At 40.8% G+C, this 21,210-nt stretch overlaps 1 protein-coding gene across 4 annotated transcripts in view; it reads left to right on the top strand.

Annotated features, from left to right (window-relative positions):
• LSMEM1 (leucine rich single-pass membrane protein 1) overlaps nucleotides 1–16,847 on the top strand; it is a 241,239-nt gene extending 224,392 nt beyond the window's left edge. For 3 of the 4 annotated variants that reach the window (XM_085653178.1, XM_085653180.1, XM_085653179.1), the window contains exon 4: nucleotides 10,793–16,847. In XM_085653178.1, the coding sequence (XP_085509304.1) occupies nucleotides 10,793–10,914 (122 nt within the window). In that variant the 3' untranslated portion in view covers nucleotides 10,915–16,847. The remainder of the gene's footprint in view (nucleotides 1–10,792) is intronic. The other variant, XR_014981317.1, reaches the window with a different exon arrangement.
• Nucleotides 16,848–21,210: the final 4,363 nt, after the last annotated feature.

Raw genomic sequence — 21,210 nt, 5'->3', positions numbered from 1 at the left:
CGGCCTTAGTTCCTGGCTACTCATTTAGGAGAGAAGGACTGACCCAGCCTCATTAGTTGGGCCTTTGCAGCTGCCCAGCTTTGTGAACTTAAGCCGGCGAGCCCCTGTCGCTCACTGACTTTGGACTCAGGACCTGCGTGGATGGGGCTGCAGGTGCATTCCACAGTTTGGAGCCAGCACACTGCACACCTTTTCTTTTCTAGAACTAAGCCTGTTGGGCCTGCTGAATCTCTGCTGGTCTGGTACTGCTGCTCCTGGCATTGTCTTGTGTGAAGGATCCCATCCAAGCCAAAGAGACTTCAGGGGCAGAAGAAACTATTTGCCCACTCTGCCGCTCAGCGCAAGACTGAGGGGGGCTGCTGAGGAAGGTACTTTGTTGGGAGCAGGTGTTTAGACACACCTGCTGAGCCACTTGAACCCCACACCAGAGGCAGAGGTGAGTGGCCCAAGAGCTCCACTCCTGTGTGGTGCAGGTTAGGCGGTGGTGACTCAGCCTGGTAAGTGAAACCCTGTTTGTAATGACTTTTTATTCATTTCATCGCTCTCTTTCTGGGCCGAATGATAGATTGAGGAGAAAGGATCAATTGTAGAGAGATCGGTGTAACGGAAGAGGAAACGGTGACATGAGTTCTGGGAAAAGCAAAACTACAAGTATCAGGCGCAACAACAAAAAACCTCCGCAAGGAGTGAACTATTCCTGGCTGACATGGAACAAGTCGAGAGCTCTGTAATTATTCTGAATGCTGAAACAGTGAGAGATTAATGAAGGGTTCTCAGCAGTAGAAATTGTGTAGGAAATCAAATAACTGTGGAAAATGTTTTTTAAAAGACAGAGATGACTCTGGAACAACATTGTTTGAGCATTCTTCTTAAAACTGGAGACTGTGAAGACTCTTGAGGTTTTGTTTGAATTCTGAAAAGAAGCATTTAGAATTATAAATTAAGTTTCAGAAAGAAAGTGCTTTCTTTGACTATGCCTGGGCTGATTGATAGAGAGAGGAATAAATGCTGCAGCAGACTGGTCACAGCCATCATCTACCCCATGTCACAAAAGTCCCCTTCATTCAAAACTAGCTTTTAAAACATCAGCAGTGAGGGAGACGCGCGAAACAAGATGGGCGCCGTGTAGTGAGCTCCGGCGCTTTTTCACCCGTTTTTCGTTCAATAACGACGAATCCTGTCAGTTTTGCGGCGCAAATGAGGTCGCTTGACTTCTGAACATCTTACCTGCTGATTGCTGTGATTTTCTTTGGATTTGGACGGTGTTTGAGGCGTTTTCCGGTGTCCAGCCTCTGCTTCCAGCTCTGCCTTCAGGTATTCCCAGCTTTGTCTGTCAGGGGGCGGAGCAAGCATTCAGGAAAGGGCCTGGCTTGGGCCTAGCCACTCCCATAGCCTGTTATAGCTGCTGCACCAGCTTTAATAAGGATTTTCTTACTGCTGCAGTATTTTTTCCTTCATTTTCTTGCGTTGTTGCTGTTATTTTTGCAATTTTGTTGTTTTATTTTATTTTTATTATTATTATCCTACTTTCGATACTAAATCAACATGGATAATAAAAATAATCATCCTAAAAGGAAGCAGCAGGTTTCACCTCCGCCAATTAAATCAAAGGCGGTAGAGTCAGCAGAACCATCATTATCCTTAATTTTGGAGGAAATTCAAGCGCTTCGTGTTAACACAGATTCTATTGCCTCAGAGATTAAAAATGTTCGAAAGGAAATGGCGAGTATGTCAATGAAAATCTCTGATAATGCAATTAAAATACACGATAATAAGGCTAAGCTTGAGACTTTCACTCCACTTGTAGCTAAAATATCTCCTTTGTCTACCCGACTTCTAGAGATGGAAAATCGTAACAGACAATACAATTTACGCATTTTTAATTTACCAGAGGATGTGGAGGGTGGCAACTGTAGACTGTATTTGGAAAATTTGATTCCTGGGCTTCTACAAATTAAATTTCCAGAAAAATTTGAGATTGACAAGGCCCATAGAATCCCTTCACATCGCAATCCTCAACATACCAAACCTCGTCAAATGGTTTTCAAAGTCCTCAGGCATCATCATTTGGTTTTGATTCGAAAGGCAGCACGAGAGATTCCTTCCTTGATGGTCAATGGGAATAACATTTTTATTCATCAAGACTTTGCCAAGGAAACAGTCTCAATCCGCAAGGAATTTTCTGCTCTTCGGCCTCAACTGCGAAGTCTTGGGTTCAAATATGGTCTTTTTGACCCTTCAACAATGCGTATCTGGAAAGACAATCTGTCAAAATCTTTTCAACGTCCTGATGACTTGCGTCAGTTTTTGGATCAACGTTCACAGCACTCCATGGATACTCATGACTCTAATACTTGATTATAGCTAATTTACGTTTTTTCTGACAGGTTAATGGGTCATTACTACATTGGGCTCCAACGGTTCGGTCATGCTTGTTGAGCGTATGTGCGTCTCATCTTTGATATTTTTGTACCCTGTTTGTCGTTTTCTCCTTTTTTAAATGTTTTCACCTCCTTTTACTTGTTCTGGAGCTACTATTTTCTCTCATTATTGTTCTCCTTCTTTTCTTTTTCTCCTCTTCTTGATCTTTTTTTATTCTTTCTCTCTTCATTATGGCTGATATTCACAATATTAAAGTTGTTTCACTAAATGTTAAAGGTTTACGTCATCCAGTTAAGCGTACAAAAATCTTAAATTATTTAGGTAGTTGTAAGGCAGTTATTTGTTTTCTTCAAGAGACTCATATAGATGACAAAATCTTAAATTATATGAAAAAGAAATGGGTAGATACTATTGTTTCATCACCTGCTATTGGTAAAAAAAATGGGGTGGCTATTTTTGTTGCAAAAAAATTGCATTGCCAAGTCTTAAGCAAAATTTCGGATGCAGATGGAAGATATATTATAGCTAAAATTAAAAATCATGATTCAGTCATATTTTTACTCAATGTTTATGGACCTACTGCGGATGACCCTCTTTTTTGGTCTAATATTACCACTGAGGTTCTAAAGTTGGGTAAAGTTCCTTTAATTGTTGGAGGTGACTTTAATGTTATTGCTGACCCATTATTGGATAGAATATCTAGTACTAAATTTCGCCCTCCTAAAGTTTTTCATGCTTTTAAATCATTTATTCATACCACCAAGTTAGTTGACATTTGGCGTTTGCACTTTCCTACAGAAAAATGTTTTACATTTTTCTCTAATCCACATAATTCGCATTCTAGAATTGATTATTTTGTAATCTCCACACAACTAGTCCAATCTGTTAAGACTCCTAAGATTGGTAATATTGACATCTCAGATCATGCCTTGATTTATTTTGTTCTGAACTTAACTTCAACTTTTGCAAACCAAACTAAATGGCGTATGACTACTGGAATTGTTCTTAATGAACATAATAAGCCTGAAATCTTAAATGCTATTCAAGACTATTTTTTACTCAATCCTGAAGGTTCCACTTCTATGGTCAATAGATGGGACACCTTTAAAGCTTACATTAGGGGTGTAACTATTTCGATTATGACCTATGAAAATAAAACATTCAACGCACGTATCAGATGTTTGGAAAAACAAATTGCGAAATTTGAAAGGCTTTTTATTTCATCAAATGATCCTCAATTTAAAGTCAAGCTACAAAAGCTTCGATATGAATTTAACTCAATCCTTAGTACAAGAGCTGGCATCCAAATTTCTAATTCTAAGGCTAAATTCCGTTTTAATGCCAACAGATCTGGGAAGCTTTTAGCTAATTATTTACGTATAAAAAAAGATAGAATGCAAATTACCTCAATTCATGGCCCTAAATGGTAAAATTGCAATATCTCATAACGATATTGTTAAGGAATTTTAGGATTTTTACTCTACTTTATATAATAAGCCTGATCCTCATGATCCCTCCATACTGGACTCTTTTTTAAATACATGTGATTTGCCCAAAATTTCACACTCGGACAGGCTTGGGCTAGATTTACCCATTACTACAGATGAAATTTTAGCTGCTATTAAATCCATTAAAAAAAATTAATCCCCTGGCCCAGATGGTATCCCAGCTGAGTTTTATAAAGAGTTTCAGTCCCAACTTTTGCCTTATTTATTTCAACTTTTTACTTTTTTTGGTTCTTCAGGAACGATCTCAGGTTCCTTTACTGATGCTTTAATTATTGTACTTCCTAAGCCAGATAAAGACCCCACTCTTGTTTCAAATTACCGCCCTATTTCTTTAATTAATCAAGATTGTAAATTGTATGCTAAAATACTTGCTTCTAGACTGGCCCCTATATTGGATTCTATTATACATCTTGATCAATCCGGTTTTATGAAGAATAGATATTCTACAAATAACACAAGAACCTTATTACACGTTATTGAGTTCCACTTTAAGTTCCCCCGCAGGAATTTTGGCTTTGGATGCAGAGAAAGCTTTCGACAAAATCCATTGGCAATTTTTATTTCAAACCTTATTATCATTTAATTTTGGTACTTCGTTTATACACATGATTTCTGCTCTGTATTATGCCCCTACTGCTCGTTTATTTATCAATGGCCAAGTATCTAGTCAGTTTTCTCTTTTTAGAGGCACAAGACAAGGTTGTCCCCTCTCTCCACTTTTATTTCTCATTGGAATTGAACCTTTCCTTACTCATATAAGAAATTGTGTTAATATTAAAGGTATTAAGATATTAAGATTAAGGAGATTAATATCAAAACCTTAGCCTATGCTGATGATGTGCTGTTATTTATTAGTGAACCTATATCCTCAATGCCTGCCCTATTAGAAATTATTGCAAAATATTCCATGGTTTCTGGCTATAAACTTAATATTAATAAAACTGAATTCTTCCCTTTAAACATTTTTTGTACTCCTGATATGTTACCCATGGCTGATATTGTGTGGCAAAAAGATAAATTAAAATATCTTGGGATTCTATTTGCGTCCTCCATAAAAGCAACATTAACATTAAATAGTAACTTTATTCTGAATTATATCAAAGATAAAACGTCTAAATGGTCTTCACTTCACCTCTCTTGGTGGGGTAGAATGGACTCCAGTAAAATGACTATTGCTCCTAAAATTTTTTATATACTTGCTATGATTCCTATTCAATTTCCATTACAATTCTATAAAGACATTGATAGACTTCTCTCCAAATTTCTCTGGAATAATAAATCAACTCGTATTGGTTATAAAAAATTAAAAATACCCAAATGCAATGCTGGATTTGGCTTGCCTGACTTTTTTCTATATCACAAGGCATTTATACTGAAACAAAGTTCCATATGGTTTCCTCCTTCCTCTTTAAATAACCAACCTACATGGTTTCATATAGAGCAGTCTCTTGTGGATCCTTTTCCATTGACCACCTTGCTAACAATGTCCAATAGGTCAACATATGTGCATAAATCGGTTATTATAAATCCACTAAACTCATTTTTAATGACCTGGATTCAATTTTTTTGACCCCTATGATTCATACTGAAGATATGTCATTGTGGCATAGTAATGTGATTAAATTGAATAGAAATGTTAATTTTTGGAATGCTTGGATTAAAGCTGGTATCTTTTATCTTAAAGATATCTATTTTGACAATGTTTTTATTTCTTTTGAAGCTTTACAAATGAAATTTAGTTTACCTCAATCTGATTTTATTAAATATGAGTCTTTATGTAATTCAATTTTAGACTCCTTCCCTCATGGTATTCCGTTTAATGTTAAAGCAGATTTAGCACTATATATTCGAACTATCTCTACGTCATCACATACTGTCTCTATTTTATATAAAAAATTATCTAATTCTATAGGAAACAATTTAAATATTATTTCAACATTTTGGAATGCTGAGCTTTCACTTTTTTTGTCCAACGATACTTGGATGACTGTTTGGCTTAATAGTATTTCAGGATGGCTGCCTGTTTCACTTTACCAAACCAATTCTTATATTTTATTTAATTGTTTATGGACCCCAGTACGTTTATTTCGTGCTAAACTGATGCAAGACGACATTTGTTGGCATTGTAAATTACTTCCTGGATCATTACGACATATGATTTTTGAATGTCCATTAATTCTTAAATTTTGGTCTGATGTTTGGGATATTATTCAACAAATATTTCATATTCATGATGTTATTTCTTACAAAATATTAATATGTAAATCTGTTGGTCTTCTGCATAACTTAACTGAATTAGAAGGTAAACTGTTTAATTTCCTACTGTCAGCTGCTTTAAAGTCCATTACATTTTGCTGGAAGGATATTTTGTCTTTATCGGTTCATGCTTGGTGGTCATGGGTCATTTTTACAAGAAGAGGTGCTCAATTATCCCTGAAAGGGATCAATCATAATTCTAATTTGTTTCACTCTTTTTGGTTACCTATAGATGTATACTTATCTTTATAATTGTGTATATTTATACTTGATCCACCGTTTTACAGTCATTCTACTTAAAGCCTTATATGATGAATGTAGCTCTTTTTTCTAATAAGTTGACATTGCAATTTTTCATGGCTCCCTCCCTTCCCTTCTTTTTAGTTTATCTTCCCTCCTTTAATTGATTATTTATACTTCTTTAACTATTGTATTTAGAGTTGCTTTTAGAAATTTCTTATTTTATATAGGTATTTTCACTTATGATACATTTTTTCTGTATTGTCTGTATTTGTTCATTATTATGGAAAAATTTAATAAAACATTTTGAACTCAAAAAAAAAAAAACATCAGCAGTATGGAATTGGGGCAGTGTATTTTTCTAATTATCAGAATCAGCCTTAACGTCACAAAATGCACTGTACTGTTGCTAAAATACCAGGACAGGCGATGGCAACCCTACTAAAATAGGGCAAAGTAGCTGGCACATCCGATTCACTCTAGATAAAAATGTTAAACACAATGGAACATGAATAAACGAGAAAAAGAAGAACGAACTCAGGGGTTCATTATGATGTTGTGACGTTTGCCACCGCCGATCCGGCGGTGGCGACAGTCACGACATCGTAACGAGTGAAACTCCCCTCCATATTACAATGGCGGGGGTTTCGCGGCGGACGCAAAGTGCGTCCACCGCTTTTCCGCCAGTCGGTGGGCGGAATTGGTCCCATATTAGGATGGTGTGTTGTCGTTCTTCTTTTTCTCGTTTATTCATGTTCCATTGTGTGTAGGGAACACATTTAATGCTTCGGGATTTGTATAAAACAAGGAAATGTGTTATTTTCAGAAATACTTTTTATTTGCAATTGTAGCAGTAGAAAGAGGAAATATAATTACATAATCAATTTAAATCTTTATATGCAAGTAGCCTGTGTGTAGTTTGTAGAGGTCATTTGGTGTTTGTCGTGTGTACAACATTTTAGGAATGCTTTTTCCAAGGTTGAAGCACTCCACGATTTGCCATCACTTCTAGAAACGTCTGTAGGACTTAAGTAGACTGAAAGCAAACCCCACAGAACTCATTTTATACCATAAGGATCTTTTATTACCTTGCAATGAATGTAAGTGGTTTATATGATTGAAATATTTTTGATCAGGCTACACAATTTACATCAGATGCAATATTTTGATTTGTCTGGTACAGGGCCCCCAGCCGTGATTGGAAATTAACTCCTCCCATCAACTCCTATCTGATACATTTATGATAAGGAGGCAGAATCCTTCATCAGAACAAATTCCCACCTTGTATCGAAATGCGCGCACTTGCAGGCTGGGGGCACTCTGTTAAGATCACCAACATACTTGGAACCTTGTTTTTTATTTTTCATTATTTCTGGTTTTCAATAACTCTTTGATAACACTATTTTTATTATTTAGGTTTTTATGATTTATGTTATTTATTTTGGCATCCACAACAAAGGAACCAACTTTTAGTTCCATCAAGCTGCACTGCCCCATCGTCGCCTGAATCTAATGAATTAAGTTCATCCATTTTAAACAACTTTTCACTTTTTCCTTTTACTCCATCGTTTTCATCCTGTCTTTTGATTGTTTCAATTCATTTTACTCAATGCATGTTAACCATCGCTGTTCAACATAAACTCAGAAGCATGAGGTGGGTTCCATGTCATGATTTCTTTGCCAAGCCCAATGCATTTCGGGAAATAAAATTCCCTTTGTCAGGGACATCTGAAAATACAAACAAATATGCATGCTTAAAAACAATTTCTCCCCATTAGACATTTTGTTAAGGATTAAACAATTAATACCAATTTTTACACTGAGTCTCTCAATGGTCCACTCGCCAATGTTCAAATTTATATACAAGTAATTTTCACTAACCCTCAGCATACCAACATTTTTATGCCCGTATTTTATTCTCATGTTACTCCGAAGCTCAATAGCTCCAAACTATTCAATAAACCTCGCTTTTTCTCGCAATAAGCGAGGTTTATTCAATAGTTGAGAGACTCAGTGTAAAAATTGGTATTTGGTAATTAATTGTTTAATCCTTAACAAAATGTCTAATGGAGTAAAAGGAAAAAGTGAAAAGTTGTTTAAAATGGATGAACTTAATTCATTAGATTCAGGCGACGATGGGGCAGTGCAGCTTGATGGAACTAAAAGTTGGTTTTCATAGTATTTACAGCGCAATGGGACGATGCGCGAAGCAAGATTTGCACACCGATAAAGTTTGAAAGAGAACACTGGTTTAAATATGGACTACCCGGAGTGCATCTCACCCCTCACTTCATTTATTTTGGCATGCCATCGATTTTAAATACAATTTTAGTTTCCATTGATTTTTGATGATATTTTACCCATATCTCATGGGATATTTGGTGCCCATGTCAGCACCTATTCCTTCCTTTTGGCCCCTATGTAGTTACACCCTTGTTTGATATGTTCAAGAGCTACGCAGAGGGTTTATATGTGACCCCATGTGTGCCTATATGTAGAAACAGCTGTTTCAAATAACTTCTGAATCCTCATCAGTTTTCTTCATTTTTGATTCATGTTTTTCCGCTTTTATACTTCTACTTGATTTTGTTGTGGACTATAGAGGTATTTAATATGTAATGTATAGTAATGGTAGGTAGTTCTGCGCCTTTCCACATTGATTGCCTTCTTAATCAGTCAATGTTGTATCCAGGGGAACTATTTTACCTCTGTGGGCTTGCGCTATTAGGCGTTCCCGAACGGGCCCAAGGCAAATCGGATTAATTTATCTTTTTTGAAGTAAAACACTTAATAACCGTGCTGGGCCTATCTCTATCTGATACCCATGAACCTTCAGATATCCACCACTACACTTAACATTATACCCAGATTAATGAATTGTTGCAACCAAAAAATGTATTTACAGGACTACTCCTGGAAAAATGATGGCTATCTGAACAGGTGCAAACTCAATCTCCACCCTTCTGAAAGCAGTGGTCTAGGAAGAAGACAAATAAACCAAGAGATTGTCTCTCAATTCCAACTTATTTTTAAGATGTTCTGTGTCACCAGGTGTTCACTAGTATTGCAAGCCCATGATAGACAATGCAAACATCATTCAGAATTATGAATGCGGCAGGCGCCTGCTAGATAGCTGCATCAGTGGTGCAACCGGGCCTAATCTCTGTCTGCCACTAGGACAGGAGGTCATGAACGACCTCAATAAAATCCTTCACAATTAGGAGAAGCTGAATAGATTTTAACTTCATCTTTTTGAGGGACAGGTGATGAACAAAACAGCTGGAAAGCAGAATACCCTAATGCTTGTTTTTGGGAGAGTTTGCCACCAGTACCAATAGAGTATTGTGGTGATATCAAGGCTCACATGCTCAGCATTTCGTCACGAAGACTGGAAAAGGTTTATTCTCATTGTAATGTATGTAATTTATGCACAAATGTAATCCATCTTGGAGACACTATTCACAAATCGACTCATAATTAATGGTTTGTATTCCCAAACCAGCTTAAAAATATCATGGGCCAATTTCTGTGAGGCTAAAGTAGCATCTTGACCTACTTAACCAAACAACTTAAAGTTACTTTTTAAACATAAGGTCTAGTTCGTGAATGACCTCACTTGCCTGTTAATATGGACAAATGATCCACTACTAAAAACAGAATTGATTTACTTACACTACTTGGTTTAATCTCATCACTCCTAGGCTAGCCGTCTCTGCTGCCCCAATCTCCTCTCAAGCACTTTTGTAAGCCCTTGGCAAATTTCCTCACACTCAGCACAGTCTCTCCAGCTCACAGGAAAAATCCCAGCGTATCCACCTAGGCGCCAACTTCAGTGCACCGTTATTCTGTTCACTTTTCTAGGAGTCACAAGATGTCACACCTATGCATCCAGTAGGGCTTTGTGGCACAACGAAACTTGATGGGGTCCCCTTGTAAAGTACATGGGGGGGCCACCCTCCGGCTTCACTCAGGAGCTATTGGGCCAGGGTACTGTGCTGAGGGGGCCCCCTGGAGTTTGGGTCTCCCCCGCACTGTGAGGGCCTTTGTTATGCCACTGGGTTCTTCTGCACCTAAACATATGACTTTTATTCTCCTGCGCTTTTGGTACCTGAACAGTGCCAATATATTTCCCAATCAGCTGAGTTTTGTCCCTAATTACAGTGGTCATATCTCTGCAAGGAACACACATTCAGTCCGTGGGATCAAACATACATATACTTGTAATATAGAATATGTCATGTACATTTAGAACCAAAGAAAGGGCAAGTAAAAATGGTTATAATAATAAGCAACCTCCAGAATAAGAGGAATACTAAATGGACCAAAGGTTGAGATATTTTATGTTAATTGATGATGAGATTGTCTTAATCTTGGTGACATTAACACTATCTATGTTTCATTTGAAGTTCAGGCAAGGAAAGACACAGACGATATGCTCACCAGGCTGACATCAGGCGGAAAGGAAATCGAAGAGCTTCTGAGTATAAACCATTTGATATTCAACCACCTAAAGAAGAATGGAGCCTAAACCGGAGCACTCAAGGCCAACATCCCAGCTCTCTGGTTTACCCTAGAACCTGCTGGACGTTTGTGCAGTGACGTGGAGACGGAAGGATCAAACTTACTATGCAGTCGACTGAGATACTTTCCAGGATGCGTCTTCCTCTGTGTGTATGTTGTTTACTACATCATAATATGGAATATACCCTGATTATGCATCATCCGGGCAAGTATAAGGTATCTGGGCAAATCCAGGTCAATAAAAGTAGAGAAGATTTTCTATTGTTGCCAATAATCAGCCCTTGCTTGATCTTGATCTCTGAGCTGGCGATAATGGGGGTTTTGTAAGGAATGAATGCAGGTGACCCGCAAAACAATATGACTTACAACCGGAAGCCTTTGGCCGTCTCCTTATCTTTCAGTTTTCTCAATAAGTATGGAGTGACAGATTTCCTGGCTTTAAACCTTGTAGTTAAAAAAAAACAGCACAAGATCCGACTTTTGATAAAGAGAGTTCCTAAAATATGGGGTGCCATGCTTACTGTTGACCCAACCAGTGCGCCTCCATTGTGCACCCCATGATTTCGTAAAATACATCACCTGATTGGGTGACTGATCCTTCTGAAGACGGCAGAGCTCCTTATTTAAAGTTGACCCAAACATTAAAGTTCCTTCTAATGTGCTTTGTACTTTTTAGCTAGGAGGAGCACCATGACTACACTGACGGGACATGATAGAGACATTTTCAGGTTGAGCAAAGGATTCGGAAAGCAAAATCTATTTGCAGGAGGTTGTGAACTCTGGTCAACAAATGATGCCGACGAATAATGGACACGCTGCCTTGTTGTAAATATGAAAACGGGTCTTGGGTGGGGGTTCAGTTCCGGGGCATCTCATGGGTGATTTGGACTCAGTGCTCATACATTGAGGCGGGAGAGTCGTTGCCTGTCAGTTTATTTAGGTTACATTGGCATGGTCGGGCCTAGGGGACATGAAGAGGCCTCTTGTGCGTGAATAAAGGAATCATTCATTGGACAAATATGTGTGCCTTCTGGTAAGAAGGGGAACTGCCCGTAGCTTTCTTTCACAGAAAGGAGCAAATTATCCTCGAGGGCTCGTATATAAACAAAGCAGGGCACCACAGAACCGCCACCTCTTTTCCTTCAAACTGCAAACCGTCCCAGCTCTGGCCTTACTTTGGGTGTGCTCAAATATGCCCTGCGAAATCATTGGTTCAGGCTACCACACAGCTGTGGCTTATGCCCTTTCACTTGAAGACCAGTCTGTAAAATGAAGTGATTGTTTTACCACAAGTTGCTGTTTTTGTCTTTAATTGAAAGTCTAATCACTGAAGTGCCAGTACACCGAGGCCACTTGCTTGAAATCACCAGGGTGCTTCTTGACATGTATGCTTCCCTGCTTTCGGTATTAAGTTCAGATAACTTATACCTCCACCCAGAGCAGGCCTTCGCCAGAATAGCGCCCTGGGCGGAAAGTCATGTGGGGCCCTTGCTTCTGCTGGTGAATACAAGCATTGGCAATGCAATCGGTCTCACATTTACGAGAGTTTAAGCTGTTGGCATTAACAACGGCAATAGCTCAATCTCTTGTAAATCCAAGACCTATTTCACTTCAAAGAAGCGGCCTGCCATTGTCCGGGGCTGCTTGAAAGTGAAAGTGGCCATGGCGAGGAAATCACGTTGAGGCATATTATCAAGCATGGCGTTAAAATTATCGCCGCTTTAGCGGCAGAAAACTGCCTCTAAAGCGGCGATAATGGGCTTGATAATATGCCGCAGAGAATTCCCATAGAAGCCCATGTTGACACCAGAACATGGGCTTCTATGGGAATTCTCACCGGCATATTATCAAGCCCATTATCGCCGCTATAGCGGCAGTTTTCTGCCGCGAAAGCGGCGATCATTTTAACTCCGTTTCTTGATAATGTGCCCCGTCATGCCTGCAGTAGGAGAAACTCATTAAAGAAAATAGTGCTTACAGACTAAATAAGACATACCATGTCGCAACAGGAGTAAAAGGGCCAGTCACCGTGGGAGGTTACAATTGCAGACAAGGCTGTACTAAGGAGGGACTAACAAGCCTAATAAGGACTCAGAACAACGACATAGGCCAATTAAAAATGGGCGGAGAGTGGGCGGGGCTTCAAAGCCATACTCCACTACTGCATGCCTCTCTGCAGTGCATGTGCTGCCCAGGCTCGCCCTAAAAATGAGGCAGCAGGGAGTGCCTTTTGTGTTCACTGGTCAGTCCCTGGTCAGTCCCTGACTAGTCAGTGTCTGGCCTCTGAACACAAACATCTCCAAATCTCCCCCAACTCACCCGAATCATCCACAGCTTACCTCTGACTTGCTGGTGAGGGAGTTGTAGGTGTGTGTTAGCAGGGATTTGAAGGAGAAGGGAGGGCAAGGAAGATGGTTGATGGGGTTTAAAAAAAAACATTGCTACAGAATGTCAAGAAAGGATTAAAACCACTGAATCACTAGAGCCAGGTGAGTGGACCGCTGCGTTAGCACAGCCTTAATGCATAAAGCTCTGTGCGCCAATAACGTAGAAAGGATGCCATGGGCCCTAATGTAAGTGAGAAAATAGCCCCTTTGTCTGTTGTTGAAGAGGTAAAATACAGCAGGTATCAGGGTTCAGTAGGACCCTTAGTGCTCTGTGCCCAGTGCACTGACCCCTCTGCAATGGCAGCCACTCCCTTGCCCTCCTCTGAAGAGTGACGCCCTTGCCCAGTTTGCCCATGCTAAAAACCAACCCTGCCTCTACCTATTCAAAGATGCCCAAGCACATGTCCACATTGCGTACTTTCTGCGTATCATCTGCCAATGTTCAACAACTGAGTTTCTTTTTAGGTCTCCAGAGCCAGAAAATGTGGTTGAAAGTGACTCAAGCTTAAACTGAAATTATTGCCCATCCATTTTCAGATCAAATGAAAGTTGTACAACCATGGTACATTATTATGAGTTAAATACATATTTTTAATTCCACTTGAAATAGTGAGGAGTCAAATATTATGATAACACCATATGGAAAATGATTAGCAGAGTAACTTACCTTTGCAATACGGGTAAGATTCTTGGTTGAAGATTGAGGAGTTGGATCTCGACCACAGATCTTTATACAATGGTGTCGTGGACACATATGCGGGTACAAACAGTCGGATCTCACTTGCTACTTTTCATTACTACAGTCGAATCCAGCTCTGCACCACTCTCTTTACCAGGCACATTTATCACCTCGGTTGCCCTTGACAATTAATGGGGTGGCGCTGCTGCTGCTTCATTTTTTACACAGTGCAAATGTAGTCCAGATAGACATCGGAGCACTTTGCAACGTTATTGGGCGATGTGATTCAGATTAGATGGTAAACTATTTGCATAATGTCCAGGGAGGAATGAAACACACAGAGTAAACAGGTTCCATTAGAGCAGGGCCAGACTGGGAACGCAAACCAGCCCTGGCAATTGTGACAGAACAACCCCCTGCTGCTTTTGTTACTGGGGGTCGATATAGAAGCACCGCTGCAAAACGAGCACCCACCGCTGCAAGATCGACCCCCACGCTTCCAGCCTCCCAGGGTAAACTACCAATGCCCGCTATGACCTGTCCGGCCCTCAGTGGTGGCCGGCAAAGGTAAGAGCGGTGAGTCAGTTGGTGTGGGACGGGGCAGGCGTGAAGGCGACAGACTATGGGGTAGGTAAAAATCAATAAAAAAATAATAAAACCACTTATCTTGCGCTCGCTGCATCGCCGACTCAGTGATACGGTGAGCGTAAGGTAAGTGTTTTTTAAAAATAAGTTTAATTGCCCCGCCCCACGGCTCTTACCTGTGCCTGCTGCCACTGCCAGCCTTGCATTAGAGGTTCGTAGGGGGAAGTGATGCAGTATTAGTTGCAGGATGTACTTGGGTTGGCCATCTTGATAGTGGGAGTAGAAGCTGTCAAAATATTAGCTCAGAGAAGGTTGGTAGGATAATTTTAATGAAGGTATTTGAGTGTTGAGTAGGGTATGTGACCACTGGTTGTCAGGTAGCCGTGCAGGTTATCCAGGAAGAAGGAGGAAATGATTTGGGGGCGGGAGGGTGGTTGAGCGACAGTGACTCAGAGCTTGGAGTTAACAAGGAGGAAGAATGAGAAGTCAGCAAAAGGAGTTGAGGCGAGAGAACCCACATCACTGAGAAAGGGTTTGGGCGAGGCGCACACACCTGCCCAACGCCAGAATATCAACGAGGGTGATAGTGTACTTTACAAATATGTATGTGCCGCAGGCACCAAGTACCCCTTGTAGTTGTAGTTGGTAATTAAGTACTGTTGAGGTGACTCAGGGAAGATGGTTCTTCTGCCCGATTTTGAAGGATGAGAGTAGAGAGCATTGTCTGATGTCTCTGGAAATGTTGTTCCATACTTTAGGTGCAGATCTAGGTGTAAAATCAACTTCTGTACTTCCTGAGAATGGTTGAGAATCCTGAGACAACATGCAGTATTTACTTTAACATGGGTGGGGGTTGGTGGTTCCAGGTGGATAGTGCTGGGTTTATGTCACAATCACATCCGGTCTCCATCCAATCTTTTAAGCTTATTTTTCAGGTACTTCACTATTGACATACTCGAGGTCTTGAAAATAACGCACGCTGAGCTCAATGAGAGCCATTTGAGCCAGGTGCGAAATGGCAATTGAGCTTGGTTGATACTGTCATTTTCTGGTCATATTTTCTGGCGTTAGAGGACCGCCTTTCTGTTGCTTGTTTAATTATGTTATGGACCATACAATATTGTTGTACGGAATATAGACAACTGGTGCCTCAGTCTTCTGAACAAGGTTGTTATCAGACTATCTATGTTTTTTTTTTAAAAACCTGTGCTAGATTGAATGCCTAGTCACTCTGTATTATTATTACGCATATTAAGTAACCCAGTAGCAAAGTGTGAACTGTGCTTTCAAGACAGCTGTGCATGCAAAACCTTAACGATAGACTACTATGGTACACGAGTAGCCATCCCACTGCTCTGTCTTCAACTGCGGTTCCAACAGAATCAGATATAATGTTCAATTGCAAATCCCTGGGCACAGAGCTTACCAAGACTGGGCTTTGCATCGTGCTGACGCCCTCCTTAAGGGATGCCAAGCTGGCTCACATGTATTGATGCGCCAATAAGGGGGCTGCCTGATCAGTTTCTTGCAAACAATTAACTTAGGTTTTTAAAAAATTATTGTTGAGTGCCTCACAAAAGTAAGGGTCTGATAGACCAAAGACTATATCTTCCAAATAGGGTTGATATGCAGGACATTAGGGAAAAGCATGCATAATCGCCTCATTGAACATACCAGTGCTAATTGACTCCTGTTCAGCTGTGGGGCAATCATCTTGCTTAGACGAGAAGCAATTATAATCAACCAATCAGGGGATTTTAAATCACACTACTCAGCCGTCAGGGTCTCAAGACGCTGGGGTGGGGGGCATGCACTGTATGCCGATGTGAAAACATGCCCACAACAGCAAGTGCAGATGGATCAAACGAGCTCGAAGCAGACAAAACACAATGAGGAAACCTGTTTTTGAAAACACTGCAAAAATGTTACATGTGGTACAAGCAGAATAACATGTCTTAGACACAATTCTGCTGGTATCTGTCCATTGGAGTAAGCATCAGCAACATAGTTCCAGGTATTCTTTTCTTCTGTTTCATTCAAGTCTTTACAAAACATACAAATATGTTTGCTTCATAAAATGCTGTTTACAATCAAATTTTAGTCCGTCTTCACTAATTTTGTAGTAAGTACATTTTATTCGTTTTTCAACAATGCAGAACTTCATCTGATTAATGAACATGGTAAATTATTTTAATATTTTTATAATCACGAATATCTGTATGCTTGGGAAAATAAAAGCAAACCTTCTGAAATCATCTGTTTAATGATTAAATAAAGGAACATATTTCACATATGTATGCAAACTCGTTTCTCTCTTGTCTGGATATTTAATGTGATGCGTACAAAGTAATTTATTTAATGCTTGTGTGTTTAAGGGTTTCAGAGTCTTTGGTGCTAACAGCCATAATTATGCATATTCTTAAAGTTGGCATCACTTCTCTCCACGCCTGTAGCTTGTCCTGTGATTGACAGTAAAGTCACATTCTTTATGAAAATCTGCCCAGTCGCGGCTCCTCGAGGGAGTGCTGCGGGGCGGAGGAGGGGCAGGGTGGGGGGTGGTAAACTCCGGCATACGGCCGAATGGAGTTAAGTACATAAATACATAAAGCGATTTACATTGCGCGCGCTGCAACGCCATTTGCGTTGCACTGCGCGCAATGTAATTCGTTTTATTCATTTATGTACTTAACTTCGTTCGGCCGTATGCCGGAGTTTACTACCCCCCACCCTGCCCCTTCCCCGTCCTGCCACACTGCCCCGCAGCGCTTCCTCGAGGAGCCGCAACTGAATATGCCCTCCATCCAGGTGAACAAGAGAGTATGGCAAACACATATACTCTCCTCACTTTTACTTTAAAGGTCATTAGTCACTGAAAGTCGCAGTCCTGCATGACTTCTCTTGAGCTGAGAGGCAATTTACAGGTTACAGTCTTCAGATGAAATAATTGCCTCTGATTTGGAAATCAAACTGCTTGCTAAATCGGACTATAGGTGTTACAGAGGAAAATGTTTTGTAAATGTTTGCCTGTGTTAATTTGTGCTGGTGGTTGCCAGGAGTCACCACCAGCACTTCTTTTGTGGAATCAGAACGCTTTAAGGTCCACCATACCTTTGAAACTGCAGAGACAAAAGTGAGAATCAAACGTGTAGAAAGCACTCCAATTTGCAGGTGTTGCAAGGGTGTTCCGCTGAATTAGTACACCAGGATTTGTTTTGCTTTTGAACTCCCGATTTTGGACTTTTTACTGTGGATGAGTCTCATTACTTGTGTCTCACCCATGGTAATCACATGGTAAATGTACTGTGCATGTTTACTGCCAGTGCCCACTGTTTAAGATAAGGCTACTGCAACATAACTAGAGTAAGATGCAGTTGCCTGGTTACATGTGAACACATGTGCAGGCGACTTGTTTGAGACAACTGCAGCGTGCAGCCCAGTAACTGTGGACAGTTAGCCTGGAGCAGAAGAGACTTTGTAATGTTAGATGTTGACCTGCAATATGCCTTACAATATTAGTGCACACTCACAGATAAGGTTAGTAGGGTTTTTTGGTTTATTTGCAGTGTCACTGCATTGTACACACAGGAGGAAATCTGCCATAGGGTTCAGTTTAGTTTCTGTTAAGCCTACAAAGTCTCAAAGTCCCATAAGGTATGAAACTGGGATGAAACATCTGCGCCCGGTTTAAATCCGCAGCTCCCAATAACCTACGTGTACAGCTAATGGGTGGTGTAGAATTTTCAATTTTCTATAGCTTATTTTAGGATTAGATTCCAGGCTTTTTTTCACCCATCTGGACCAAGGTAAATTCTCTGCTCCCCAGCAGAGGGATCAAAGGCTTTCCTACACACATGGAGTAATTAACAGTGCTTCACTCAATTCCTGAGGAATAAGAGGAGGAGAAGAAAATCTGCATCTGTTAATCAGCTGTCACACTTTACCAGAGTTGGGACAGCCCAGGCCCACTGAGCAAAGGAGGAAGCCCATACCTCTGGAGCCAATACAGAAGGTGGCTCCCCTTTAAAGTTTTGGTAGGAAAGTCCCTGGCAGGAATGTCAGCTAAGGGCGGAGCTGAATCCCCCAGAGGAGATGTAAACAAGGATCACTTGATGGCACCATCTTCAACTGTCTCAACATGCAGAGCAGGAGGTCTGGGTCAGGGTGGAGAGGTGATGTGACACCCTGAGATTGGCCAGGGGGGCCTGGCTTCTAGAACTTGCCACCCCATTTTATAAATCATGCACTAGGGAGAAGAAGACCTACGGCTCCTGTGAGGAAAAAGCTGGTCAAACGGGGAGCAAGACTTGCTGCGTGGAAGTGAACTCCCCGCACAGCGATAATGAAGTAAAGGACAAAATGTGAACCCCACTTTAAAAAAACGAAAGAAGAGAAAAGAAAAACAAACTGTGTGGATCGAGTCCATGCGGTTGCAAAAGGATGCAGCTGAAGCCGCTGTTTCAATATTCACTGCTTCCTAGTTGGAAGTGCCCCAAAATGCTCTGTTGGGCTGGTTTTGAATATGTTTCTCTGCTTGTGATGGCCTCAGGATAGCAGATGCCCCACCAATGTAGTAAAGAAGTGTTGTGGGGGGCTGCAGAAGATGCAGCAGCCCCCCCAGAATAGAATCTTGGAGACTGACCCTATATTTCTGGGGCAAATACAAAGGTATGCAGTTCCTAAGGGACTTGGAAGGGTAGGGGAGAGGTGGAAAAGGAGAGGCGGAATGGAGAATCAGGTTGTTATGTGTAGATTTAGATTCCTTATATAGGTTTCTCGATGTATGCCCTTATATAGGTACAATTCATATTGCCCTTATTTAGGCATGGAAAAGCCAGCCCTTATTTAGGCATTGTCCATGCTAACCAAATACAGGCATGGTCTCCTACATCCGTCAATCCACGTCACGACGAGTTCTTGGAAAAGCAGATTCTTAAGCTTTTAGGAATTTCCCTTGCTTGGATATTGATTTCTCCAAGAACTCATTATTATGCATGAACATCTATTCCTTAGGGGTTCATTCATGACGTTCCGATGCCCGACTTTTACGTCAATACAGGCATTCCTGAACACCTTTAAGGTATAAATATACCTGCACTTGCCCTGGCAAACCACGGTTCCGGTACGGTCCAGCTCGACTTCCTACTTGCGGTTCGCCACGGCAAGTTCGGAAGGAGATCAAGTTCCAACCTGATGCACTGACCAGACGCTGTCATCCTCCTCTCAGAGAATCCAGCTCCAGTGTTTCTGACTCCCCTTGCGGGGTGTTAGATATCGAGTCCAGGAAAGAGATTCCAACTTCGCACATTCTAAGGTATGGAGTAGACTAGAACTTAGAGAAGCTTTTGGCAACTCTTGGCAAAACTAAACTATAGATAGCTATACTTTAGAAAACAGCACCTATTTCTTACCTCTTACTACACTTAGGTTAGGTGCACTGGGGTAGAACAATTTAGAAGCATCAGATGAGTATTCACATATTAGCCTGTCTTATTTATGTATGTATTTTATGAATATATGTCTTAGCTACAAACCATGCTATTGCAGTATTATTTTATCTTACTGCTAACTCTGTACATATTGTACTTCGCAGCCTGTCTTACAATTGTAGCAGTTCATATCTCTTGCACCAGAAATAAGACTGTTCAATAAACCCTTTTTATTGAAACGCCCGTCTCTCTATTTCTATGCAACTCTGTAGAAACAAAACATGCGCGATTGACTGAGTGAAACTGTTATCTATTGTTTCCACGATTCTGAGATTGTTCCGACTCCAAGGGAAACAAAATTGTCATGTTTATGCGGTTGTCAGAAACTAATCCCTTCTTGTATATTCGAGAAGTTTCTAGTGACCTCTGAGTTAGCTGGCACACACAAGTAATTAAGTTTAATGTACTCGATAGAGACATACTGACCTCAGTCCTATGTCAAATCTATAGTGTATATTATTCCAATGCGCAGAGCCTATCAGGGATATAGGAACTACACTACAAGGTGTTCAAAATCTAGAATGTGACTGCGAAAGGAGTAGTTTCAATAAGGAGCAAGGACCCTCACACACCCCAGAGGGTGTCATGCTTCATCCTAGGGCAGCTCCTCGTTGGGCCGGCACTGCAATGCCCAACGGGCCCCATGGGGGGCTCTTTCCTGGAGGTCTTCTCTGGTTGCCGGGTGAAGCTAGAGAGTGGTGTGGGGGCGTATGTGTATAGAGTAGAAATAGGGAGCAAAAGTGCAAGTAAAAATAGCTAGGGGATCCCAAAACCGATTTTATTCACTGGATTTCTCTGCTACTATTAAAAACAGACTGTCAAAGTCATGGCTGGAGAGGGAAATTATACCTGCTGCAGCTCAGAATAGTGTGTGTAAGGTGGAGTAGCTCGATATGTTTTATGCCCTGTTCCATCCAATGGGATCGGTGGCATTTCTTCAGGACCAGGAGATCATCATCTACTCTAGCAGGGATGGTTAAGAATGTGAAGAGTAAGATCACGTCCTGTGTATACTGGACCCGAATCGCAGTCCAATGTGCCAGTGCAAGTGTAAAAAATACATACAAGTCTACCTTCTGGTGAAAACCTGGAGGGGGAGAAAGCACAAGTAAAATGACTCCGGCAAAGAATCACAGGCACTTATGGTAAAAAGAAGACACCCAGGA

Source organism: Triturus cristatus, chromosome 4_1 (assembly GCF_964204655.1).
Source record: "Triturus cristatus chromosome 4_1, aTriCri1.1, whole genome shotgun sequence".
Lineage (NCBI taxonomy): Eukaryota > Metazoa > Chordata > Amphibia > Caudata > Salamandridae > Triturus > Triturus cristatus.
This window is presented reverse-complemented; position numbering and strand designations above follow the sequence as displayed.